The 22,460-nt window shown below is 51.9% G+C and overlaps 1 protein-coding gene across 2 annotated transcripts; it reads left to right on the top strand.

Moving 5' to 3' along the window:
• The first annotated feature begins 39 nt into the window (after nt 1-39).
• HAUS8 (HAUS augmin like complex subunit 8) lies at nt 40-19,060 on the top strand. 2 transcript variants are annotated; one of them, XM_030303821.1, is made up of 11 exons: nt 40-260; nt 2,979-3,043; nt 5,901-5,956; nt 10,114-10,195; nt 12,981-13,073; nt 13,176-13,270; nt 13,875-13,940; nt 14,045-14,203; nt 15,564-15,705; nt 17,555-17,696; nt 18,643-19,060. In XM_030303821.1, the coding sequence occupies exons 1-11, from the start codon at nt 232-234 to the stop codon at nt 18,839-18,841; spliced, it is 1,128 nt and encodes a 375-aa protein (XP_030159681.1). In that variant the 5' UTR covers nt 40-231; the 3' UTR covers nt 18,842-19,060. The 2 variants fall into 2 exon arrangements, with proteins under 2 accessions (XP_030159681.1, XP_030159690.1); XM_030303830.1 differs by lacking the exon at nt 2,979-3,043 and having other exon boundaries at nt 41-260.
• Nucleotides 19,061-22,460: the final 3,400 nt, after the last annotated feature.

The raw sequence follows: 22,460 nt of genomic DNA, 5'->3' as shown, positions 1-22,460 counted from the left end.
GACCCGCCTCCTCCCTACGGGCCCCGGCCACCGCCTCCTGCCTCTGGTGGGTGAAACCAAGTGTGAGGGGAACACAGCGAGGCGCGCGAGCCGGGTTCGCCCGCTGCACCCGCAGGCACGCTCCCCGAGGTCCGTGGCCACCCCTCCTATGGCGCCGCAATATGGCCCGGTCCGGAGCGAGGGGGCGGGCACACGGACTTGAAGAGCCGGCCTTTGAGTTAAAGGCGGGAAATGGCGGATTCGTCGGGGCGCAGTGCTGGGTGAGTTGAGGCGCCGCGGGCCTGGATTTTTGTCGGTGCCGGCGAGAAGGCCATGGCCGGGAGCTGGTGGGGGAGGGCCAGCAGCGTTGGGGGTTGGGGATTTGATCCCTTCTGGGCCCACCGAGGGTGCACAGGCTCGGGGAGGCGGGGTGCGGCCTCTGCGCATGCTCGGGAGCGTGGGCGCGGAACTAGACCTTGAGTCCCGAGTCAGTTATGTGGGTGCGGGGCGAGCCTTGGCTAGTGGCTTAACCTTTCTGTGCTTCCGCCTTCCTCCCCTGCGAAATCGGCGGAATGACGCCGCCGCTCAATCTTGTAGGCCTTGTGTGAAACTGAAAAGCTCTTACAACAGTGCGTGGCTCCTGAATGTGATCTGGGGTTATTACAGTTAACGTTTTGTAGTGGACAGTGCTGGGCCACTGAACTATCTCCTTTAATCTTTCCAGTCTCTTTTTTTCTACGCATCCCATTTACAGGTGACATAATAGAGGCTCAGGGAGGGAAGGTCATTTGTCACAGCAGGAACAAGAGAGACAGACTTTGAACACTTGGCGGTGCCAGGTGTGATGCTTGGGCTGGGTTTGTTTTATTTGTGCTTTCGGCCCATGTTTATTGTTCCAGTGCAAATTGAAGTTAAATAGGCCGACTGAAATCGGTTGGGTTTTCTCCACCCTCCGTTATCCTGAGATTCCCATTAGTCTCTCCGACGTTTTGGGGGGGAGGGGGGTGGTACCAGAGGCTGGCACAGGTGCAATGAACTCCCCTCCCCACATTCAGTTTGACTCCAGAGCCCTAGCTCTGACCCCATAGGGAATCTTTGCTCTGTCCCTTGCCAGCTCTGAGACTTGCCAGGGGTGACCTGTTCAAACCCTCAGGTCCTCGTCTGGAAAACAAGGATAAAGCAGGCCAACGGTGAGGTGGTTGTAGGATTGGGAGGATTTTGCGAAGGAGCAGAGCTTCCGGCACCTAGTGAGCATTTGTGAGGTTGCCTCTCCCCACTGTGGCCCAGCACCGACTTGGGGTCCTCAGAACCTGCCACACAGGAGGTGGCTGCCGTGAGCTGAACAGGTCACTTTGTGACCAGTGGGGCTTGTGTCCTGATGTCAGCAGGGGTTACAGCACCAGGCCCCTGCCCTGCCCCGCCCCTCAATGTGCACCTTCCGAGTTGCTGGTCTCTGTTCGTGGCATTCCCCCTTGCCCAGACGGGACACCTGGGAGGCATCACTGACTCTCCTGATTCAAGGTTCCCTCTCCCCCATGACATCAGGCTTCATTCTTTCTTTCCTTAAATAGAGATGAAAGGCACATAACATCAAATTAACCATTTTTTTTTTATTTTTTTTCAACGTTTTTTATTTATTTTTGGGACAGAGAGAAACAGAGCATGAACGGGGGAGGGGCAGAGAGAGAGGGAGACACAGAATCGGAAACAGGCTCCAGGCTCTGAGCCATCAGCCCAGAGCCTGACGCGGGGCTCGAACTCACGGACCGCGAGATCGTGACCTGGCTGAAGTCGGACGCTTAACCGACTGCGCCACCCAGGCGCCCCAAATTAACCATTTTAAAGCAAGCGATTTAATGGCCTGAAGACCTTCACAAGGTGCAGCCACCAACTCTGTCTAGTTCTAGAACATTTTCACCAGCCCAGAAGGAAACTTTGTATGTATTTGCAGTCACTCCCCGTTCTTCCTGCAGCCTGCTGCCCCTGACAACCACCAATCAGCTTTCTGTCTCACTCGCCTGCTCTGGACTTTTCAGATGGAATCATACAAAATGTTGCCTTATGTGCCTGGCTTCTTTTACCTAGGATAATATATATACTTTTAAAAGGTTTATTTATTGAAGTAATCTCTACCCCCATTGTGGGGCTCGAACTCAAGAGTCGCCTGCCCCATCAACTGAACCCAGCCAGGTGCCCCCAGGATAATATTTTTGAGATTCATCCATTTTAGCATGCATCAGTACGTCCTTTTAGGGCTGAATAACATTCAAGGTTCCTTGTTTTCTGGCAGGAACCTGTGGCCCATGAAGCAGAAGATATTTACTGTCTGGCCCTTTACAGAGAAAGGTTACCAGTAAGGAGCCTATAGAAATAGATCTGAGCCTTGAAGCTGGGAAGTCAGGACTCTGCCAGCCCAGCCCAGCCCAGCCCAGCTTTCTCTCCTCCTGATCCTGTATCCCTGCCTGGGTTCCCTGCAAAGCCATAGGGCTGATCAGTTTCCATTTCGACATCATTCTTCTCTGCCCTGTGCCCTTGGCCTTGTTGATCCCTGTCTCTGGACGTCCTTCGCCATGAACCTGAGCAAACAGGGCTTTGTCTCTCGCCTACCCCCCACCTCTTTGCCTGTCCGGGGCACTCTTCACATTGCCTGACGGGAAAACGCTGTTTTTGCCTCTCAGGAAGGAGCTCCGTCTCCCTTTACCAGGTGGCATCAGGCGCATACAGTTGGCACTTAAACGCCTGATGAATTAATGAACCCCTGACCGAAGTTGAGATCTTTGAGGCTTGGCAAACATGCTCATTCTTCTCACTCTTACCCCTCTGGGCCCTCCTCAGCTTCGGCCGGGCAGGGGCTCTGTGTCTGTGTTCCAGTGAAGGTGGCCCGGACTCGCGGACATCAGGGTGCCAGGACTGGGTTGTCCCGAGGAAGCCCAGGCTCCTCGCTGCCTTCCCTGAGCCTAGCCAACTATGTTAACAAGACCCCCATCTCCCTCTTCTAGGAAGCCTTCCTCAGGGGGCCCCGGTACTCCTAGTGGCGCTAAGATGAAAGGAAGCAGAACACAAGGTGAGCAAAATTGCAAGCTACCTCACGATCCAGTTTCAGAAAGTGCTTTTGGGGAAGAAAAGCCCGGGCCGGAGCAGGGAAGCTAGGACTTTATTTCACACACACCTTCGTGTGATGCTGAATCTGGTCACCCAGCCCTGCAGCCAGGGGTGCGGCAGGTCCCGGCGGACATCATCCAGGGCAGCGGGCCCTTCCAGCCGTGGGGGGGGGCGCGTCACGGGCTGTGCGCAGGACTCGCCACTAGGAAGTGTGGGTGAGGAGAGCGTGAGCCGAACTTGTTATTGAACCATGGAGTCTCCGTTTCTTCTCTGTAAGCGCCTCGGGGGCGTGCCCACATCTGGGGTCCCCGTGTGGGTCTGCAGTCACTGCTCACAGCCTCCCTTGACTCTTGGCAGTCAGTGCCACTTGGGGCAGTAGACTGGAGGATCCCCCTCGTCGGAGCTCAAGCCTCTGATACAGTGAACTGTTTTCCTCCAAGTGTGCTGTGGGCCAGTGCAGAGTTAGAGCAGAATTCCAGTTCCAAGGGACTGGAGGTTCATACGCTACAGTGCTGCTCGATGATCTCGTCTCTAACGTTTATTATGTTTACACGTGGTCTGGTTCTTGAACGCAAATTATATCCTTCGTCACAATACTGCTTCTGTGGAGAATCCACCCCTGTTTAAAACAAACATGTACATTTTAGTTTCTGGAAACTTGAAACTGCTTGTCAGAGATGTTCAAGGAACCCCAGGCCTCCGATCCTTCCAGAGGAGCAAAACCCTTTGCTGATGGTGTTGGACTGAAAGCAGGATGGTTTCCTGTGCTTAGAAGTGGGGGGGGGGGGGGTGTTCTTTGCCCTGATCCTCACTTGACGTCCAGCGGCAGACCCTTGGTGTATCTTGATTTTTCTCTCCCGGCCCCTGCCTGTTCTTGGCCTTGACCCTTAATGCCTCCTGCCCGATCGTCTGAGCCCGCTCACCCCGCAGGCGTGGCTCTTCCATATCCAGGGCTCACTCGGGGCAACCACTAGCTCCTCGTCCAGCTCCATGCTCCCCATGAACTCTGGATGTACCTCCTTTCCACTCAGGGTTGTGGCCGCATCTCCAGCCCCAGTGAAAGATGAAATCCTGGCATGAAGATCCGGTTGAGATCACCGTGTCACTTAACCAAGTTGTCAAACTGTGTGATGTTAATCGTGTCACTCTTTCTGGGTCTCTTCAGTAAAAAGGGGACATCTCTGAGCTCTGGGTGTACCTAGAAAAAGTGTAGAATCGTGCACTGGATGCCTGGCTGAGCACCTACTCCCTACTGGGCAGTGGCATTTAGCCTTGAGCAAACCAGACTGGCTGCGCATCAGATGGAGAAGTAAGGAGACATGGGGTGTGTTGGACCTTGTGGATAGAACAGGATGTGGGTGGCTTCCTGGTCCAAGGGAGGTGCTGGGCTGAGCGGAGCTGGGAAGGAGGGCAGGTGCAGGCACGTGCCTGCTGGTTGGAGGGACAGCAAAAGTGGTCACGGTGGCAGGAACAGGAGTGAGGGCAGCGAGGTGGGAATATGAGATGCGCGAGGTGCCCGGAGGCGCTCAGGCTTTACCAGCTAATGGATCTGCAAGGCAGCCCATTCTCAGCCACCAAGGGGGCAGCCGGCCAGGAGGACACGGGGTGTTTTAGGGAGGAGGGTGCCAGCAAGTGCTGTGCTCAGAGTGAGGACTAAGAATTGGTTGGTGGGCTTTGGGGCGGGGAGATCTCAGCGGTCTTGCCGAAAGGGGTTTCTTTGGTGCAGTGGTGATCGGGAAAGCCAGACTGGACCGGAGTGGGATTCAGGAGAGAGGAGAGGAAGAGGAGCTGGCATCGTAAAGGGGAGTGGAGAAGTGGGGGGAGAGGGTCTAGGTGGAGGGAGAAATAATGGCAGGAAGACCACTGGAGAGGGGGACTGGGATTGGGGAGCGGGGGTGAGGGCCGGGCTCTGGCACCTAGAGTGGAGGGTTTGATTTACCCCAAAGCACAGAGGTCCCTCCACGTGGTGGGGCCGGGATATGGCCCTGAACTTGGGAGGCTGCTGGATGCTGAGGTGGGAGGGTCTCCTGGGGCTGCTTCTGTCTTGCCAGTGAAGTGGAATCTGGTCCCTAGCTAACTGGAGGGATGGGCCCCCTGTGGGAAGTGGGAGGAGAAAGTGCAAGGGAGGGTCTGGCGGCGGGGGGGGGGGGGGGGAGACAGAGCAGAGGACTGTGCGTGGTCACTGGGGCTGTTGAGAGACACCCCCTTGCTGCCACAGAGCAGCAGGAAGGGTGCCTGGGGCTGCGCTGTCACCAAGATGTATGGCTTGGTGGTGAGCACGGCTCCCGAGCAGTCCTAAGCTAGGTAAGGGGGTAAAGAGGCATGAAAGTCCTGTACCATGAGTGGGTCAGACACAGACCTGGGTGAAGGAAGGGGTGGTTGGGGTCTTGACCGCAGGGAGTGAGCTGGGAAAGACAGGAGGAGGCAAATACATGCCCCTCTGTGGAAAGTCTTGCTTCCTGTCCCTTCCCTGCCCCTGAATCCACTTTCTGCTTTGAGCTTATTCCCTCATATTCCTCCATCATAGCTCCTGCAGCTCTCTGGGGCTCTGTCCCTAGCCCAGCGACTTGGATGCCGCAAGTATCCCATCCATGTTGTTGTATACAGTTGGTGTCCCATACATGCTAGAGGATGCCAAAGGACAGGATCTGAGAGGAGCAAGGAGGAACAGTTCTGCTGCCCCTGCTGTTGATGGGGGGGGGGGGGTTGGTGAGGGGGCATAGTACCGGGCTCTCCATGGCAGGGTCGGGGGGGGGGGGGCCAGTTCTCACACTCCACTGTTGTAGTTTTGTTATAAACCAACAACGTGTCCCCCACAGGTGGAAGAGTGGTTGAGTCCCGATACCTGCAGTACGAGAAGAAAACCACCAAAAAGGTAACGACTGTTTTTTGAACGTTCTGAATAGAGTTCCGTCAGAACTTGGAATTCGGACACAAGTCACGTGAGCCAGGCACAGCATGGTCCCCGAACAAGCCTTTCGGGGATTTCACCCAGCAGCCTCTGTGATTGTCTCGTCCTTCGTTCCCAGTCTTGAGTCTCTTTTGTGAGCGGCGGTCTCTCTGAGGATCCCCTTTGCAAAGACATGACCTCGATTGAAACCTGAAATTGTTCCTGCCTTTCAACCTGATAATTCCTTTCTGGATTCTGTCCTGAAACAGTTCTGTCGGGTGCCCAGCACACAGTCTTTGGCCTTTGCGGGTATTTATAGAATTTTAAGTTTATTTATTTTGAGAACTAAGGTGAGAGCAGGGGAGGGGCAGAGAGGGAGGGAGAGAGAGAAAATCCCAAGCAAGCTTCGCACTGTCAGTGCAGAGCCTGATGCAGGGCTCAAACTCACAAACTGCAAGATCATGACCTGAGCTAAAATCAAGAAGAGTCAGACGCTCAACCAACTGAGCCACCTAGGTGCCCCCTTGACTGGTGTTTGAAAAACACCTACCGGGTCTTCGAGAAGGACTACATACATAAACAAACTTAAGTAATAGTGTGACTTAAGATCCAACTTGAGGAAAAAGGAAACCTTTTCACAAACTGATGTCACTCCTTGGGCGTGGTTTGTTTTCAACAGACTTTGTTTTTTTTTTTTTTTTTTTTTTTTTTTAGAGGAGTTTTAGGTTCACAGCAAAATTGAGCAGAAATCCAGAGATTTCCCGTAGAATCCCTGCCCCACACCCTCACAGCCTCCCTGGTCAACACCCCCCCACCAGAGAGATGCACATTTGTAACTGATGAACCTACACGGACACGTCATCAGCCAGAGTGATTTTGTTGAAGTGATTTTCAACAAAAGATCACAGTCCATGCCTCATAATTTTAATGTCACCTTGCAGACTTGTTTACAGCACCCTATGTGTCTCCCTGCTGAGGTAGTTTCCATCTCTAAGAGCTTGTCCATTTTCTTTCTTCTTTTTTTTTTTTTTTCCATCTCTTAACATACAGTTTACGTAGAGTAAGGCGTCACTCTCCAGCCTACAGTTCTGCGAGTTTGGGCAAAAACTCACCCAGTCACAGACACACCACAGTCAAGATACTGAATAGTCTGTCACTCCCAAGATCCCTTGGTGCTCCAATGAAGCCAGCCCCACTGCATCCCAGGCGGTTACCTGTTTCTGTTTCTGTAGCCTTGCCTTTTCCGGAAGGTCATTTAAAAGGTGTCACACGGGATGCAGCCTCTTGCGTCTGGCCTCTTTCACATAAAGGAGAGGAGGTCTCTCCCTGTGGTTGCCTGTCACAGTGAGTGTTGGTTCCTTCTGATGGCTGAAGAACGTTCCATGCTGTGTTTAGCGTTTGCGAGGGAAGGACATTTGATTTGATTCCCATTTTGAGCAATTGTGAACAAAGCCACCTCAAACATTCCTGTTGTGGGATTCCGTGTAGATGCGTTCTCGGGTCTCCCAGGAGAGGAATTGTAGGGTAGGTGTATTTTTGGCTTCGTAGGAAACTGCTCACCTGTTACCCAAAGTGGCTCCAGGTCTTTATATGGCCATCAACCACAGCGGAGAGTTCCAGTCAGTACTTTTGAGATGGAAACCATTCTGGTGGGTGTGAAGTGGTATCTTGTGGTTTTAATTTACGTTTTCCTTAACAACCGCTGATCTTGAGAATTTTTTCTTTTTTTTTTTTTAATTTTTTTTTTTTTTACGTTTATTTATTTTTGAGACAGAGAGAGACAGAGCATGAACGGGGGGAGGGTCAGAGAGAGGGAGACACAGAATCCGAAGCAGGCTCCAGGCTCTGAGCTGTCAGCACAGAGTCCGACGCGGGGCTCGAACTCACGGACCACGAGATCACGACCTGAGCCAAAGTCAGACGCTTAACCGACTGAGCCACCCAGGCGCCCCTGATCTTGAGTATTTTTTCATGTGCTTACTGGCCATTCCTGTATCTTTGTTGGTGTGTTCTTTCAGATCTTTTACCCGTTTTTAAATTGGGTTGTTTTCTCATTGTTGAGTTTGGAGAACTCTTTCTCTCCCCTGGGCCCCAACCCTTTATGGTGATTTTCAGATATTTTCTCCTAGTGTGTAGCTTGTCTTGTCCTTCTCTGTAGGGTCTTTTGAGGAGAATTGAATCCTCAATTTTGATGAAGTCCATCTTAATGGATTTCTGCTTTTATGGGCCATGCTGTTGGTATCTCACCTAAGAAATCTTTGCCTAACGCAAGATCACAAAGGTTTTCTCCCATGTTTTCTTCTATGACTTCTATAGTTTTAGATTTTACATTTGGGTCTGTGATCCAGTTTGAATTAATTTTGGTATCTGGTGTGATAATGGAATTGAAGTTCATTTTTAAGTGTATGGATGTCCTCTTGTTCCATTGGTTGAAAGAACCTTCCTTCTGCCATTGTATTGTCACCACCTCTGTTGACAAGCACTTGACGTTTTTTGTACGCATCACTTCTGGATTCCATTTTTTCCCATTGATCTACGTGTCCTTAAGCCAGTTCCAGATGCCAAGCTTACTGTAGTCTCTAAATCAGTTAGTGTGAATTCACCCACTCTATTCGCCAAACACTGGCTCTCCTAGTCCCTTTGCTTTTCTATGTAAGTTTTAGACTTCACTTGCCGTTTTCTACCAAAATTTCTGCTGGGATCTTGAATGTATTGAATCTGTGCATCAGTTTAGGGAGGATAGCATCCTAAAAACACCAAGCCTTTCAATGTATGGATGTGGTACACCTATCCATTTATTTGGTCATGTTGGCCTTCCTTTCCTTATAGGCCTTCCCTATATTTTGTTAGGTTTATACCTAAGTATCTGGTGGTTTTTAGTGCTGCTATACGTGATACTGTGTTTTCTTTTTCTTTTTTTTTTTAATTTTTATTTATTTTTGAGAAAGAGACAAGGCAAGTGGGGGAGGGGCAGAGAGAGAGGGAGACACAGAATCTGAAGCAGGCTCCAGGCTCTGAGCTGTCAGCACAGAGCCCCACGTGGGGCTTGAACCCACAAACTGTGAGATCATGATGTGAGCCGAGGTCAGACGCTTAACCAACTGAGCCACCCAGGCACCCCTTTCTTTTTTTATAAATGAAGAAATTGGTTTTTAATTTGAGGTACGATTGACATAAGTTATATTAGTTTCAGGTATACAACATAATGATTCAGCATTTGTATATGTTGCAAAATGGTTGCCCCAGTAAATCTAGTCAATACCTATCACCATACATAGCTTTGTTTTTTTCTTACTGAGAACTTTTATATAGTACTGTCTTTGAATTTCACTTTCCAGATTTGTTCATTGCTAGAAATGAACTTTTTTTTATGTTGACCCTGTATCCTGCAATCTTGCTAAATAAACTTTATTAGTTTGAGTAGCGTTTGGGATTTTCTTTGTAAATCATGTCATATCTGTAAGAAGAGAGTTTTACTTCTAGCTTTTTGATCTGTTTACCTTTTATTTTTTATTCTGGGACCTCCAGTAGGGGGTTGAATAGGAGTGGTGTCTACGCATTGAAATATTCTTGCTCTTTACGAGATTTTCTTTTTGCTTGCATGTTATTGTAATGGTTTGCCAACTCTGCATGCCTTTTTTTTTTAATGTTTTGGAGATTAATACCTGTACAAAACTTTTATTTTTCCTGATGACTGAAGTAATATGTTGTTTGTCTAAAACTGGCAAATGCAGGGCAGGGGGGAGGCATCTGGCTGGTTCAGTTGGTAGAGCACGTGTGACTCTGGATATCAGGGTCGTGAGTTCGATCCCCATGATGGGCACGGAGCCTACTTAAATAAAATAAAATAAAAATCTTGTAAATACTATAAAGCATGTAGAATATCAGTCAACTGGAACCTGCCATGCCAGAGATAATCCTTGGTACACTTTTTGGTGTTTTCCTATATTCTGTACATGTGAGGGTATCCTTTTTGACAAAATTAGTTCATCCTGTGTATATGATAATTACAGGTCAGAACTCTTTTTGTCAACGCCTTGCTTCCAAGTAATAGCAGGTGCAAATTGCACGGACCATGAAGGGGCCCCTTCTCGTGCAGGGGAGGTGTCTTTTGCCCTAAATGTCATGTGTTCCCCTAACAGGCTTCTGCAGCAGATGCATTAAAGACCAGTGGGAAGATGCCTGAAGGTGCAAGGAGAGTCCACCTGCTCCAGAAGAGCAAAGGTGTGTAAAGATGGAGGAGGTTGGGAGACAGCTCTGAAGTCCATTCAGTAAGGGATGAACACGGTGGTGAATTTTGTTTTCAAGTACGCTAAAGTCAAACTCCCTCTTTCTGGGAAGCGTCAGAAGCAGCAGCTAGTTAAAGTGTTTCCGTGTGAGGACAAATTTGCAGCATGTGGGGAACTGTAGGGAAATGGCAGGGGGAAAGGGGAGGTTACGTCCTGTATGGCCCCGGAGAAGAGCCACCTTTCCAACATGGCGCTTCCTTGGTCACATGACTATTTCTTGGGTGGGACTTCCAGAAGCAAGACTCAGAAGGGGCGTGAGGCCTCATCTTCCTGTCTCTCACCACCTTGGGTTAGGTCTTCTTCGTAATGGTATCCCCTGACCTGTTCTAGAAGCTGTCCCCAAAGTGATATGAAAACCTTGCAGTTTTCCTGATTGTCGACATAGGTGTTCCTTGTAAAAAAGAATGGAAAGTGGACAAGGAGGGTGGAAACTCCCTCGTGACCCCCCACTCAGATTGTCACTGTGTATTAGGTGTTCCGTTGTAATCCGTGTGCCCATCCCGGACTCTGGGAAGGCCTCTCCCCAGGCGCTTCCTCCAGCTCCTCACGTGCCCACTTCTCCAGCGATCACCGGCAGCTCTTTGGCATGAAAGCAGCTGACAAAAAGCAAAACCGTTTCTTGGCCCATGCCTCCTTGTTCAAAACGGCAACAGCTTTGAGTCTCATCGTTAAAAATGAAGTACAGTTGACCTTTGAACAACACGAGTTTGAACCGCCTGGGTGTACTTATATGCGGGTTTGTCATAGTGCAGTGGCGTGAACGTATTTTATCTCGTGACTTCCTTAACGTTTCCCTTTCTCTAGCTTACTTTGTCGTAAGGATGCGGTACGTATAAGAACGTACATAGAAGAGCGATACAGCGTGTGTAAGGATGCCGTGTATAATACATACAACATAGAAAATACACGCTAATTGACTTTATTTTGTCAGTAGGGCCTCCGGTCAACAGCAGTAGTTATATTTTGGGGGCTTGACAATTTGCTGGTCCTGGTCTAGATGTTTGTCAGCATTTGTGCTGTTGTTGACCTGGGGGCATGACTGAGAAACAGCACGTGAAACTGGGGCCGGCTCTCTGGTCTCTCCTCATGCAGTTGGGTTGAGGGCCGTGGGTCAAGCCGGGAAGGCTGGAGTACAACCCAGAGGGGTCAGAAATGGGGCTGGCCACATCCGGGGGCGCCTGGGTGCCTCAGTCCGTTGAGCGTCCAACTTCGGCTCAGGTCATGATCTCACGGTTTGTGAGTTCGAGCCCCGCGTCGGGCCGTCTGCTGTCAGCACGGAGCCCCCTTTGGATCCTCTGTCTCCGTCCACCCCACCTCCCCCACCTCTGCCCTTCCCCTGCGCGCGCTCTCTCTCAAAAATAAACATTGCGCTCGCTTCGGCAGCACATATACTAAAAAATAAATACACATTAAGGAAAAAAGCATAACCATGATAATTAAGAGAGACTGCTTATTCGAGCTCCACCGTCTAGCTCCCTAGGAGATTACTTTTCTCAGTGGAAATGCTGTCTGTACACGTGGATGACAAAACCTATAACCAGTGCAAAAACAATAGCAATAAAAAGTCTCATCTCCCCCCTCACCCACGAGGTCAATCGATTTTTGTTTCTCTAGAACTTTTCAAAAATCCTAACAAAGGGCAGCATACCCCACAGATTGTCATTTCGCTCTATTTATCTCCACATACTCATTTCCTCAACTTCACGGCTGCTCATTAAAAAAATTTTTTTTTAGGGGCGCCTGGGTGGCACAGTCAGTTAAGCGTCCGACTTCAGCCAGGTCACGATCTCGCGGTCCGTGAGTTCGAGCCCCGCGTCAGGCTCTGGGCTGATGGCTCAGAGCCTGGAGCCTGTTTCCGATTCTGTGTCTCCCTCTCTCTCTGCTCCTCCCCCGTTCATGCTCTGTCTCTCTCTGTCCCAAAAATAAATAAACTTAAAAAAAATTTTTTTTTTAACATTTATTTATTTTTGAGAGAGAGAGAGGGAGAGAGAGAGAGGCAGACAGACAGAGCATGAGTAGGGGAGGGGCAGAGAGAGAGGGAGACACAGAGTCCGAAGCAGGCTCCAGGCTCTGAGCTGTTAACACAGAGCCGGACGCGGGGCTCGAACTCACGGACCGCGAGATCATGACCTGAGCCGAAGTCGGATGCTTAACTGACTGAGCCACCCAGGCGCCCCTCACGGCTGCTCATTAAATCACTTTCTGTTTAGTTCCTAACACGACAGAGAATTCCACATACTGTCTGTTCGTTTTGCAGCCCACTGGAGCCCTTGCCTAGTTGAAGCCCGCAGTACCCCAGGGCCCATTTTAGACGGTGTAAGGCATAATTTCCCAGTTTTAAATAGAGGTAAAGATGAAGGGAACTCCCAGGGAAGATGAACAGTCCAGAAGCCACTGGAGAAAGAAGGGAAAAACACAGGGAAGGACAAGTACGTGGCGCGTACCAGACTTCCTACCCAGAACACAGCATTTTTTTTTATTAAGCTACGCAGAAAGGCTTATAAAGCCTGTGTCTCATTTCTAGTTCTACTTAGAAATCCATTCAACCCGCTGGCTGGGAAGTTGCAAAGCTTTCTCAGCCTTCGGTGCTGCTCACCTCCCAAGAAGCTGAGTTTTTGGAAGCAGGTGGTAGCATCCAGAGAGGTTGCCGGCTTCCCGGCGGAGGCGTGCAGTACCTTGCAGACCGTGCTGACCTCTGGGGGTTCTCCCTGGGCCCACAGACAGCAGTGGCATTGGGAAAGGAGACCTGCAGTCCACGTTGCTGGAAGGGCACGGCACCGCCCCGCCTGACCTGGACCTCTCAGCCATCAATGGTAAGCCGTCCGCCCTGCCCCTGCTTTCCCTAGCGGGGGGTTGTCCCAGTCGGCTTCCGAAGGAAGCTCCTCTCACCTTCAAAATGCTCTCCTTGGCCTTAGACAAAAGCATGGTTAGAAAGACTCCGCAGTTAGAAAAAACGATGTCAAAGAAAACTGAGTCGACGTCCTTTTCGGCTTCACAGAAGAAGAGCCCAGTAAGTGTCCGAAATGAAAGGGAAGCTACTCAGAGAAAGCTGATACCAGCTCCTGCCCCATTCAGGTGCCACTCGAGGCCCTGAGGCTTTATGACTGAACAAGCCAGCCGTGCATTTTAGGACAAACCGGAGACCACGCGTGTTCTCAGAATGTTCCTAGAGCTTACGTTTCCCCAAATACACATACAGGAGTAGTAACGAATGCGAGATCGCGTGAAAAATGAGATTTGGGGCCTTATTTGCCGATGCCGTGCTCGGGGAGGCCCGGGGCTGGGCCGTGTCCCCAGGGGAGGACAGCTGGGCTGCGGTCTCACGAGGGTGGGAGGCCCGAGACCTGGTTCCAGTGTGGCGGTGACCGGATGGGTGCCCCCTGGCTGGCCCTTCACCAGCCAGCCACGGGAGGGGGCCAGACCTTCCTCTGCCTTCTCCCAGAGTGCCCAAAAAGATTAAACTGGAAAGTAGACACAATGGGTTGACCTACAGAATCCTCAAACCCCTGAACTGAGTAAAGTTTGTAAAGGTTAGGTTTCTGCCCCTCTGGGGGAGAGAGCTAGATTTATACCAATTCGTCGGCAACCAAAAATGTCTTTTTCTCACCCTCGAGGGCCCGTCTGAGTCGATGGAAATGATGGAATCCCAAACGTTGCTCCTGACTCTACTGGCCGTAAAGGTGAGAACGGAGCCTCGTTCCCGCGTGATGTGGGTGGAAGGCGGCCTTTGTCAGCCGCAGAGAGGAGTTTCCTCCGGCCTGAGCTCTTGTTGCACACTCAACAGATGGAGAACAACCTGGTTCCATTTGAAGAAAAGGCAGAAAGAAACTTATTACTAATGTGCAAAGAGAGGGAGAAGCTGCAGAAAAAGGCCCACGAGCTGAAGCGCAAACTTCTCCTCTGTCAGAGGAAGCGGGAGCTGGCAGACATCCTAGACGCTCAGGTCAGCGGTGACTGGTCTCCGAGCCACGTGTCCTGGAGGGGTGGTCCCGGCGGGGAAGTTGGAGGGACTGTTGACGGTACGTGTCACTGCCGCCGGGTGCTCACTCTGCAGCCAGCTTTTTTTTTTTATTTTTTTTTTTTAACATTTATTTATTTTTGAGACAGAGACAGAGCATGAATGGGGGGAGGGCCAGAGAGAGAGAGGGAGACACAGAATCTGAAGCAGGCTCCAGGCTCTGAGCTGTCAGCACAGAGCCTGATGCGGGGCTCGAACTCACGCACCTTGAGATCGTGACCTGAGTGAAGTCGGACGCTCAACCGACTGAGCCACCCAGGCGCCCCTGCGGCCAGCTTTTGACACCGCTGGGTGTCAGTCTGTGACAGCTTCTAAGAGGACGGGGCTGTGACATCAAGTACCAACCAGCCGCAGGGACCTGTCCCTTCATCACACACGTGCACGTATTCTTTAGGCACCTGTTGCTTATGCTCAGTGACACGAAGATGCAGTCCAGGCCTCCCTGCAGGGCCAGGGTGCTGGTGGGAGACGAGGTCTTGGTGCCATGTGGTCAGCACTGGGACAGAGCCCTGGGAATGAGAAAACTCAAGTGGCAGAGAGGCAGAGAGGGAGAGAGAGAGAGAGGGAGAGAGAGAGAGACAGAGAGAGAATCCCAAGCAGGCTCTGCATCATCAGCGCAGAGCCTGATGCATGTCTCGAACTCTGATCAGGGCCCACTTACCCTAATGACTTCATCTTAACTCCCGTTACTTCTGTGAAGACCCTGTCTCCAAATCAGGTCATGTTCTGAGGTGCTGGGGGTTGGGACATCAACAGAGGAATTTGGGGGAACGCGATCAGCCCATAATACTGTGTGTGTGTGTGTGTGTGTGTGTGTGTGTGTGTGTGTAACAGAGAGAACACCCTGCGGCCAGGCCCTGACCTAAGATCGAGGTCTCAGTTCTCATGGAACTCACAGTGTTAGGAAAAGGAAAGACAAGTAAGCAAATGTGTCCTTACAACCCCCCACGAGGACCCTGACAGCATGTATGAAGGAGAAGGGGGTTGCTGGGGTAGTCTTACAAGGGGGCAGACATTTCAGCTCAATTCTCTGAAGCAGGAGGGCCCAAGCTCCCTAGGGTGAGGGCCTGGTCCTGGAATGTTCTGGAAACCATGTTCATAGGCGGCCTGGGCCACTTTGCTGTCGGCTGAGCCTTTGGAGAGCCGCCACACCCACGTAAGCTTCCTGGAGGATTCCTTAGGAGATTCTGAAAGAACGGCGTGTCTTCACCTCACACGCACCGTTGGACTCCCCAAGTGCGCGACTGAGTCTTGTCTGACAAAGCTTGTTCCCTCCTGCCTGCAGATTGAGATGCTCAGCCCCTACGAGGCTGTGGCCGAGCGCTTTAAGGAGCAGTACAAGACGTTCGCGACGGCCCTGGACACCACGAGGCATGAGCTTCCGGTGAAATCAATCCACCTGGACGGGGATGGGCAGCAGTTCTTAGGTAGGAAACAGGGTGGCTCCTGGACAGGGAGCGGGTCCAGCGAGTGGCCCGTGCGTGTCGGCACTCCTTGTGTGCCAGCCACCTTTATCCGCTTGTGTCGCGTCACGCGGATGGCGCATCCCTCATCAGATGGCAGAGGACACGGGGGCCGGCAGAGCTGGGGTTTGTCGAGAGTTGTGCCCCAAGTAAGGACCGTGCTGGGATTTGAACCCGGGTCGGTGGAACGGGCCAGTAATTCCCAGCCCTGCTGAAAGGCACTCCTGGGGAGCAGCTGTAATCCCCTGAGACTGGGGGCGGGTCTCTTCAGACCTGCTGATGCCCTGCCTGTCCTGCCTTCTCAGCAGCTCCGTGGGATCCCTCGCTTGCCTAGGCTTCCCGCCTAACCCTTTGAAGAAATCAGCAGGTGTGCAGAGTGCCGTGCTCAGTCTTAAAATTCTCTTTAGAGCAAGTATCCTCCCCAAACAAGTTTTCAGCCGTCCTGGAATCCGGTCATTTCCAGGCAGGGCCCTTGCCAGCCATCTAAGTATGTTTTGTCTGAGGCTGATGTGCTAGGACATCTCCACCTAAAATCAGATGGACTTTCCTTACAGAACTTTCCATAGACACAGTTCAAGGTCACAGAGGGTGTTGCTGAATTGGTAATCTCGGACAGAGATGGTTTTTAATCCAGCTTTTCCTAGTATGAAATAGGAAGCCAGTGGCATGGAGTCTTAAGGAAGGAGCCTCGTGGAGCACTTCTCTGTGTGCAGGCGTCCGGTTTTAGGATTACCGCAGTGGCCACGCACGCCTGTGGCTCCTGGACTCCGCCTCTCATAAGTGCCATGGGTGGTTGCCAGGAGTTGGGGTCGGGGAGTGTACGAGTGTCCTGTGGCTCCTGGAATCAGTGACAAACTGGGCAGCTTAAAACAATAGAAACGTATTCCCATCAGTTCAGGGTCCCGAAGTCTGAAATCAAGGCCTCAGCCGAGCTGGACCTTTCTAGAGGCTCTGAGGGAAGAGGCGTTCCATGCCTGTCTCCTGGGTTCTGGTGTTGCCCCCGGTTCTTGGCTTTCCTTGGCTGGTGACAGCTTCACTGCGGTCCACCTGTGTCTTCGTACAGCCTTGCCCTTGAGCATTCCACTTCTGAATTCCCCTCTTCTTAGAAGGATGCCGGGTACCGATCAGACCCTGCCCTGTGACCTCATTCTAACTCAGTTATGTCTACCAAGACTCCATTTCCAGGGAGGTCACATTCACAGGCACTCGAGATTAGGTCCTGAATGTGTCTTTTGGAGAGGATGCAATTCAGACCCCCATTAGAAGTATTAAGAGGTCAGGTGTTTGGAAAAACCCTTCTTGAGGTCTCAGGCTGTTACTGTGTGCAGTTGTGACGTGTGTACAGGTGTGTGTGCCAGAAGCGGTCAGGTGCTGGTCTCCTTAGAGCAGGTGGGACACAGCGTGGATACAGGCTGCTGTCTCGGGGGTGGGGGCACAGAGATCCTGGGAACGGAGAGAGGGAACCACGGGCTTGAGTTTAAGTCGCTCGTAGCACAGACTTCCTTGACCTTTTGCGTAGGTTTCTGTTGAGGACATCGAAGGGGCTTTCCAGGTCTGTTCCAGTGACTGCCTGCATGGCGGACAAGCCTGACCCATGATCTCAGGCCGCCATGATCTCCGGCAAAGGGGCACAGAGGCGGTACCAGCACGTGAATGTCGCCCTCCACCCGATCCTCTCTGCCTTTGAGCTTCACGATGCGATGCGAGCCTAAGAGCATTCCAGTGAACGCGAAAAATCTAAGCTGCCCAACCTTCACATCCATTGCTTGGGGCGCCTTGAAACCCTTGGCTGACCCTCCCTTCTCCCCTCCAGACAGTTTGCAGCGTGAATTGACGACCACATGCCACCTGCTGGGAGAACTTGGGATCGGCAGTTTAGAAGAAAATTTGAAAGCTCTGAACCTGCTGAGCGAACTCAAGGAAATGACCCAAAAGAAGGATCTAGAGCTCCGAAGGTATTTCAGAAAAGATTTTAAGTTGGGAGCAGCTTGCCACACTCAGGAGAGCAGGCAGCTGTGGTTTTGCAGAGGCCAAGGGTGCAGGGGTCCACTGAGGCGGGGGGAGGGGGGGTGGGGGGTGGATAAAGCACCTCCCAAGTCAGTGCAAACCCCTGTGTGCGTTCTCCAGCAGACGTGGGAGAAAGGGGGCACTGACAGCCCGAGCCCTTTACTTCCTCAGAGTGACAGCACTCCGGGTGCCCTTGGACCGGCTGTTCACGCTTTAAGTGTCTCCTGGGGTGATCTTAGAACTTGTTACTGGAGTGTAAATGCATGTAGAACAGGCACAGGCCTTGGCAGTATAGCCCGATGGGTTTCACATGCGTGTGCCCCAGGTGCCAGCTCCCCCACCGGCATCTTCCCCACAGGGGATTTTCTTCTCTCTGGGGCTTTCCTTCTCTACTTTGCTGTAAGAATCTTGTGGTGTTCTCCTTTGTGATGTTCAATTTACTTCCTGAAATGCCTAGAACGCTGGAAAGGTACCCTTGAAGAACAGCCGGGTGCATACTAGGGCATTTGCTGCCCCTGTACGTGCCCTGAGATTGAAGGGGGACCCATCAGAGGGCTCCAGATTATAAGGGTCTCAGGTTCGGCTGGCCGCATACGCTCCTTTAGTGTGGATTTCCCCGCCATCGTGTATGCTGCGTGAGGACCACCCGGTTCCTTTGTGGCGTGGTTCCTGACACAGCGTCAGTGTTCCCGAGATCATCTTTTATGCCTGCCCAGTCCTGTTCTTACAGGCGTCTCTGGGCTCTGTTCAGACGGAGCTTCCCGCGTTTTCCCACGAACACACACGAAGTAACCCCTTTCCCCACACCGCAGCCGTGAAGGCTGAGGTGCCCCGGCTGTCTGGCTCTTGGGCACAGAGAGCGAAAAGGCCTCACCTGCCCTGTTGTTTCTGCAGGAGCTTTGCCCAGGTGCTGGAACTCTCTGCCGAGGCAAGTAAAGAGGCGGCCTTGATCAACCAGGAGGCCTGGGAAGAGACCCAGGGCCTCACGGCCTCCAGCCAGTGGTATTTCAATCAAGAAGGCGCCTGCGGGGAAACTCCGGGACACGTCAGGCCTCCGCTCTTGCTGGCCACGAGTGAGCCGCGCACGGTGTGAATCTGTGTGCAGGCCGTGTCCCCTGACACAGCTGGGGACCTCTGCAAACTGTCAGGAAGAAAGCCCGTCCCCTGCCACTGGCCCAGGGCACACGTGTGCTATGGTGGCACATGTGTGATGCTCTGGGAGCTCAAGCACTTTAGACGCTAATTCAGCAGAATAGCTGTTTTGTATGAGCATATCGCCTGACATTCAAAAAATAAAACTTTTGCAATCGCACCTTAGTTTCTACTTAAGCGGCCAGTGGAAGGCACGCGGTATCTTAAGTTCTAAACAGCTGGTTCTGAGCCTCGGGACGACGTCTGGGACGTCAGGGGTGTTTCACTTGCAGGGTGATTTCACGTCCTTCAGTGATTGGGCTGCTTCTGTCTACTGTCCGACAGCAAGTTGGAAGTTGGAAGTTCTCCACCCAGTCCAGAATCCCAGCACTGTTTGTTGCTGGACGCGCAGACGGGCTTTTGCCATAAGCTGCGGTCCACACCCCACACCCAGGAAGGCGCAGAGACTCGGCCCAGCCAGCCCACCAGCCCGTGTCTACACTGCGTGGGCTCTGGCCGTCTTGGTGCTCCCCAGGTAGCGGGCCTCCATTGATGTTTGCTGGTTCCCGTTTACTCGCCTGTGCCACACTCTGGGTACCGGCACGTTCCCCAGAGAGACCCAGTATCCATCCCCATCACGCGTTCGCGTAAGAGAGACACAGCCACTGTCCCTCACGCCGTTCAAACGGGGCCGCTCTTGTTCGGCTCTCCCACCGACCCGAGCAGCCTTATCCAGGGCCTCCCCAGCAGGTTTGGATTTATAGCTGCGGGCAGACCTGGGGAGACGTCCTAGCCGTTCTGTCAAACAGCCAGTGACTGAGACCAGCTCTTCCCATCAAGCCTGTTGAAACGTTGCAGTTTCTGTCCACACGTCCCCCATTATTCTCAGCCTGCACATTCCCAGTCCCTGCGTCCATTCAAAGCCCCCTCTGGGGCTTCCCGTGGAGTTTCTGTATCAGAGTTCCAGGAACTTCTCTCCCAGCCCCTGACCGCTTCCCACCCCCCACCCCCATTTGTGTGCAGAAAGTGTTGGGTCCATAGAAGGGGACACCCAGGAACCCGGGTCCCTTTCTCAGTCGTTACCTGCAGTTACCAACCTGCTTATTGCCCTGCAGGCCCTGTCTCCCCAGTTTTTAACAACCAGTGTTTCCAGTTTGCTATCAAACTGTTACTCTGCGGAGGACCTCTCTCTGCCTGTTGCTGGGTATTATGGGATATAAGCGTGTTCCCGGTCTGATGGAACGTGACTCGGGTCCAAACTCACAAGTTCCGTTCTGGTTCTCCTATAGCACTCTGGGCACCCACGTGTACCACGGGGTAAGCAAAGCCCCTTCAGAATTGGTGTCTCTTCCCGTCAGCACCCTTTTTTTTTTTTTTTTAATCTTTATTTATTATTGAGAGAGGGAGACAGAGTATAAGTGGGGGGTGGGGCAGAGAGAGAGGGAGACACAGAATCCAAAGCAGGCTCCGGGCTCAGAGCTGTCAGCACAGAGCCCGACGCGGGGCTCGAACTCACGAGCCGCGAGATCATGACCTGAGCTGAAGCCGGATGCTTGACCAATTGAGCCACCCAGGCGCCCCAGGTATGTCCTATTCTAATGCACCCCTCAGATTCCCATAGTGACTTCCACAGGGCTGTGTCCCGCATGGGCATCCCTTCTATAGGCCGACTTTCCCTTGCCATTTGCCGGATTCTATGGCCAGTGGCCACGACCCCCGAGTCTAAGACCCCAGAGAGGGGGACTCTTGGTACTGCTTAAGTCTCCCATGGCCGCTGAGAAAAGCGTGTGGTTCAGCCCCCACCGGACTGATTTGTACCTTCTTTGGTGAGAGTGCTGGCCTTCCAGACAGGCCAATAGCTTGGCCATTGTTGTCCATAAGCCGCGCAGCTCCTCGTCAGTTGAGAGCTGCTTATAGGGCACGCTTTTAGTAACAATAGAATCTGGCAGCTGTTCACACGGCTTCACAGCCCGTCCCAGGGAAAAAGAGGCTCCCTGCCCACTCATATCTCTGGTATCTACTCCTTTCATTTCCCCAGTAGCATGGTTGTGTATGGTATTAGTTAAGTGTGGGCATTGCTGTCACCGATAGAGTGTTTCTCCGACACCATCAAAAACACGATGGGAATGGCAGATTTCGAGAATATTTCATATCCTGGGCGCCTGAGTGGCTCAGTCAGCTCACCATCTGGCTTCAGCTCAGGTCGTGATCTTACGGTTCGTGAGTGCGAGCCCCGCATTGGGTTCTTTCCCGATCAGGATCCCCAATTCAGATCCTGTGTCCGCGCCCCCCACCTCCCGCCCCCAGTGCCTCCCCCTTCCGTGCACATGCACTCTCTCTGTCAAAAATAAATAAACATTAAAAAAAATATTTCATATCCTTGAGTTACAGAAGCAGGCTTCATTAACCAGAAGTCTGGGAAGAGAACAAGGAAGTCCATTAGTATTTCAAGGGAGAGAGCACCACTGGGAAATCTTGGGGAGAGCTCGAGAGCATGCTCCCCTCAGGTGACAACGTGCTTCGTGCCTCCTGAACCCACACCCAGGCCACGTTCACTAACCCGAGTGAAGACCTCCCTGCAAACAGCTGGGAAAAGCACATTCCTACGACACTTGTTCAGAGAGGGCTTTTCAGTGATCGGTATGTGATATTCAGTGAACTTGACCACTTTATGCACTTGTTATAGCTATCTGTATGGTCACTGGTTTTTTTTGATACTTTAAAAATGAACCCCTTTTGCTATTCAAGTCTCTGTTTTCTGTGTATAGGGGACTGCTGAAAGTTATGATACCTTTTTAAGTTTACTTACTTTGAGAGAGAGCAGGCGCATGTGAGTGCCCGAGCAGGGGAGGGGCAGAAAGAGAAGGAGCGAGAGAATCCCAAGCAGACTCTGTGCTGTCCGCATGGAGCCCAGCTCGGGGCTGGATCCCACGAACCGTGAGATCATGACCTGAGCCCAAATCGAGAGTTGGACACCTAACCGACTGAGCCGCCCAGGTGCCCCACGATATTGTGACTGATAGTAAGAAATAATATGTTTGGTCTTCACCTGGATTTTGGGCAGAGCTCCTACCACCCTTGCAAACCACTAAGTGATGAGAAGGAAAAAGGTGTATTTTGCTGCTAACCAGGCGACTTTTGGAAAGCCCCTAGGTAACGTAAGGATGGGGAGAACCAACTGTGGTGGTTAGAGGGTTGGAACTTTGAGCCCCACCTGACCCCCAACATCCCCGTCTTCTGGGAGAGGTGAGGGGCTGGTGATTGAGTTCAGTTGCCAAGGGTCAGTGTTTGAATCAGCCATGCTCGTGGGATGAAGCCTCCATAAAACCCCAAAAGGATAGGATTCAGAGAATGTCTGGTCTGCTTGGTGAGCTTAAGGAGGTGCTGGGAGGGTGCACGTGCAGGGAGGCCATGGAAGCTACATGCCCTTTCCCCCCTACCTTGCCGGACGCATCTATTCTATCAGGCTGTCCCTGAGTCTTATCCTTTTATAGTAAATTGGTGATATACTGAATGAGTAAGCAGTTTTTCTTAGTTCTGTGACTCACTCTAGCACATTAATGGAACTCGAGGGAAGAGGT

The sequence above is a fragment of the Lynx canadensis genome, chromosome A2 (genome assembly GCF_007474595.2).
Source record: "Lynx canadensis isolate LIC74 chromosome A2, mLynCan4.pri.v2, whole genome shotgun sequence".
In the NCBI taxonomy this organism is placed as follows: domain Eukaryota; kingdom Metazoa; phylum Chordata; class Mammalia; order Carnivora; family Felidae; genus Lynx; species Lynx canadensis.
The sequence above is the reverse complement of the archived record's forward strand: the minus strand, read 5'-3'. Positions and strand labels throughout refer to the sequence as shown.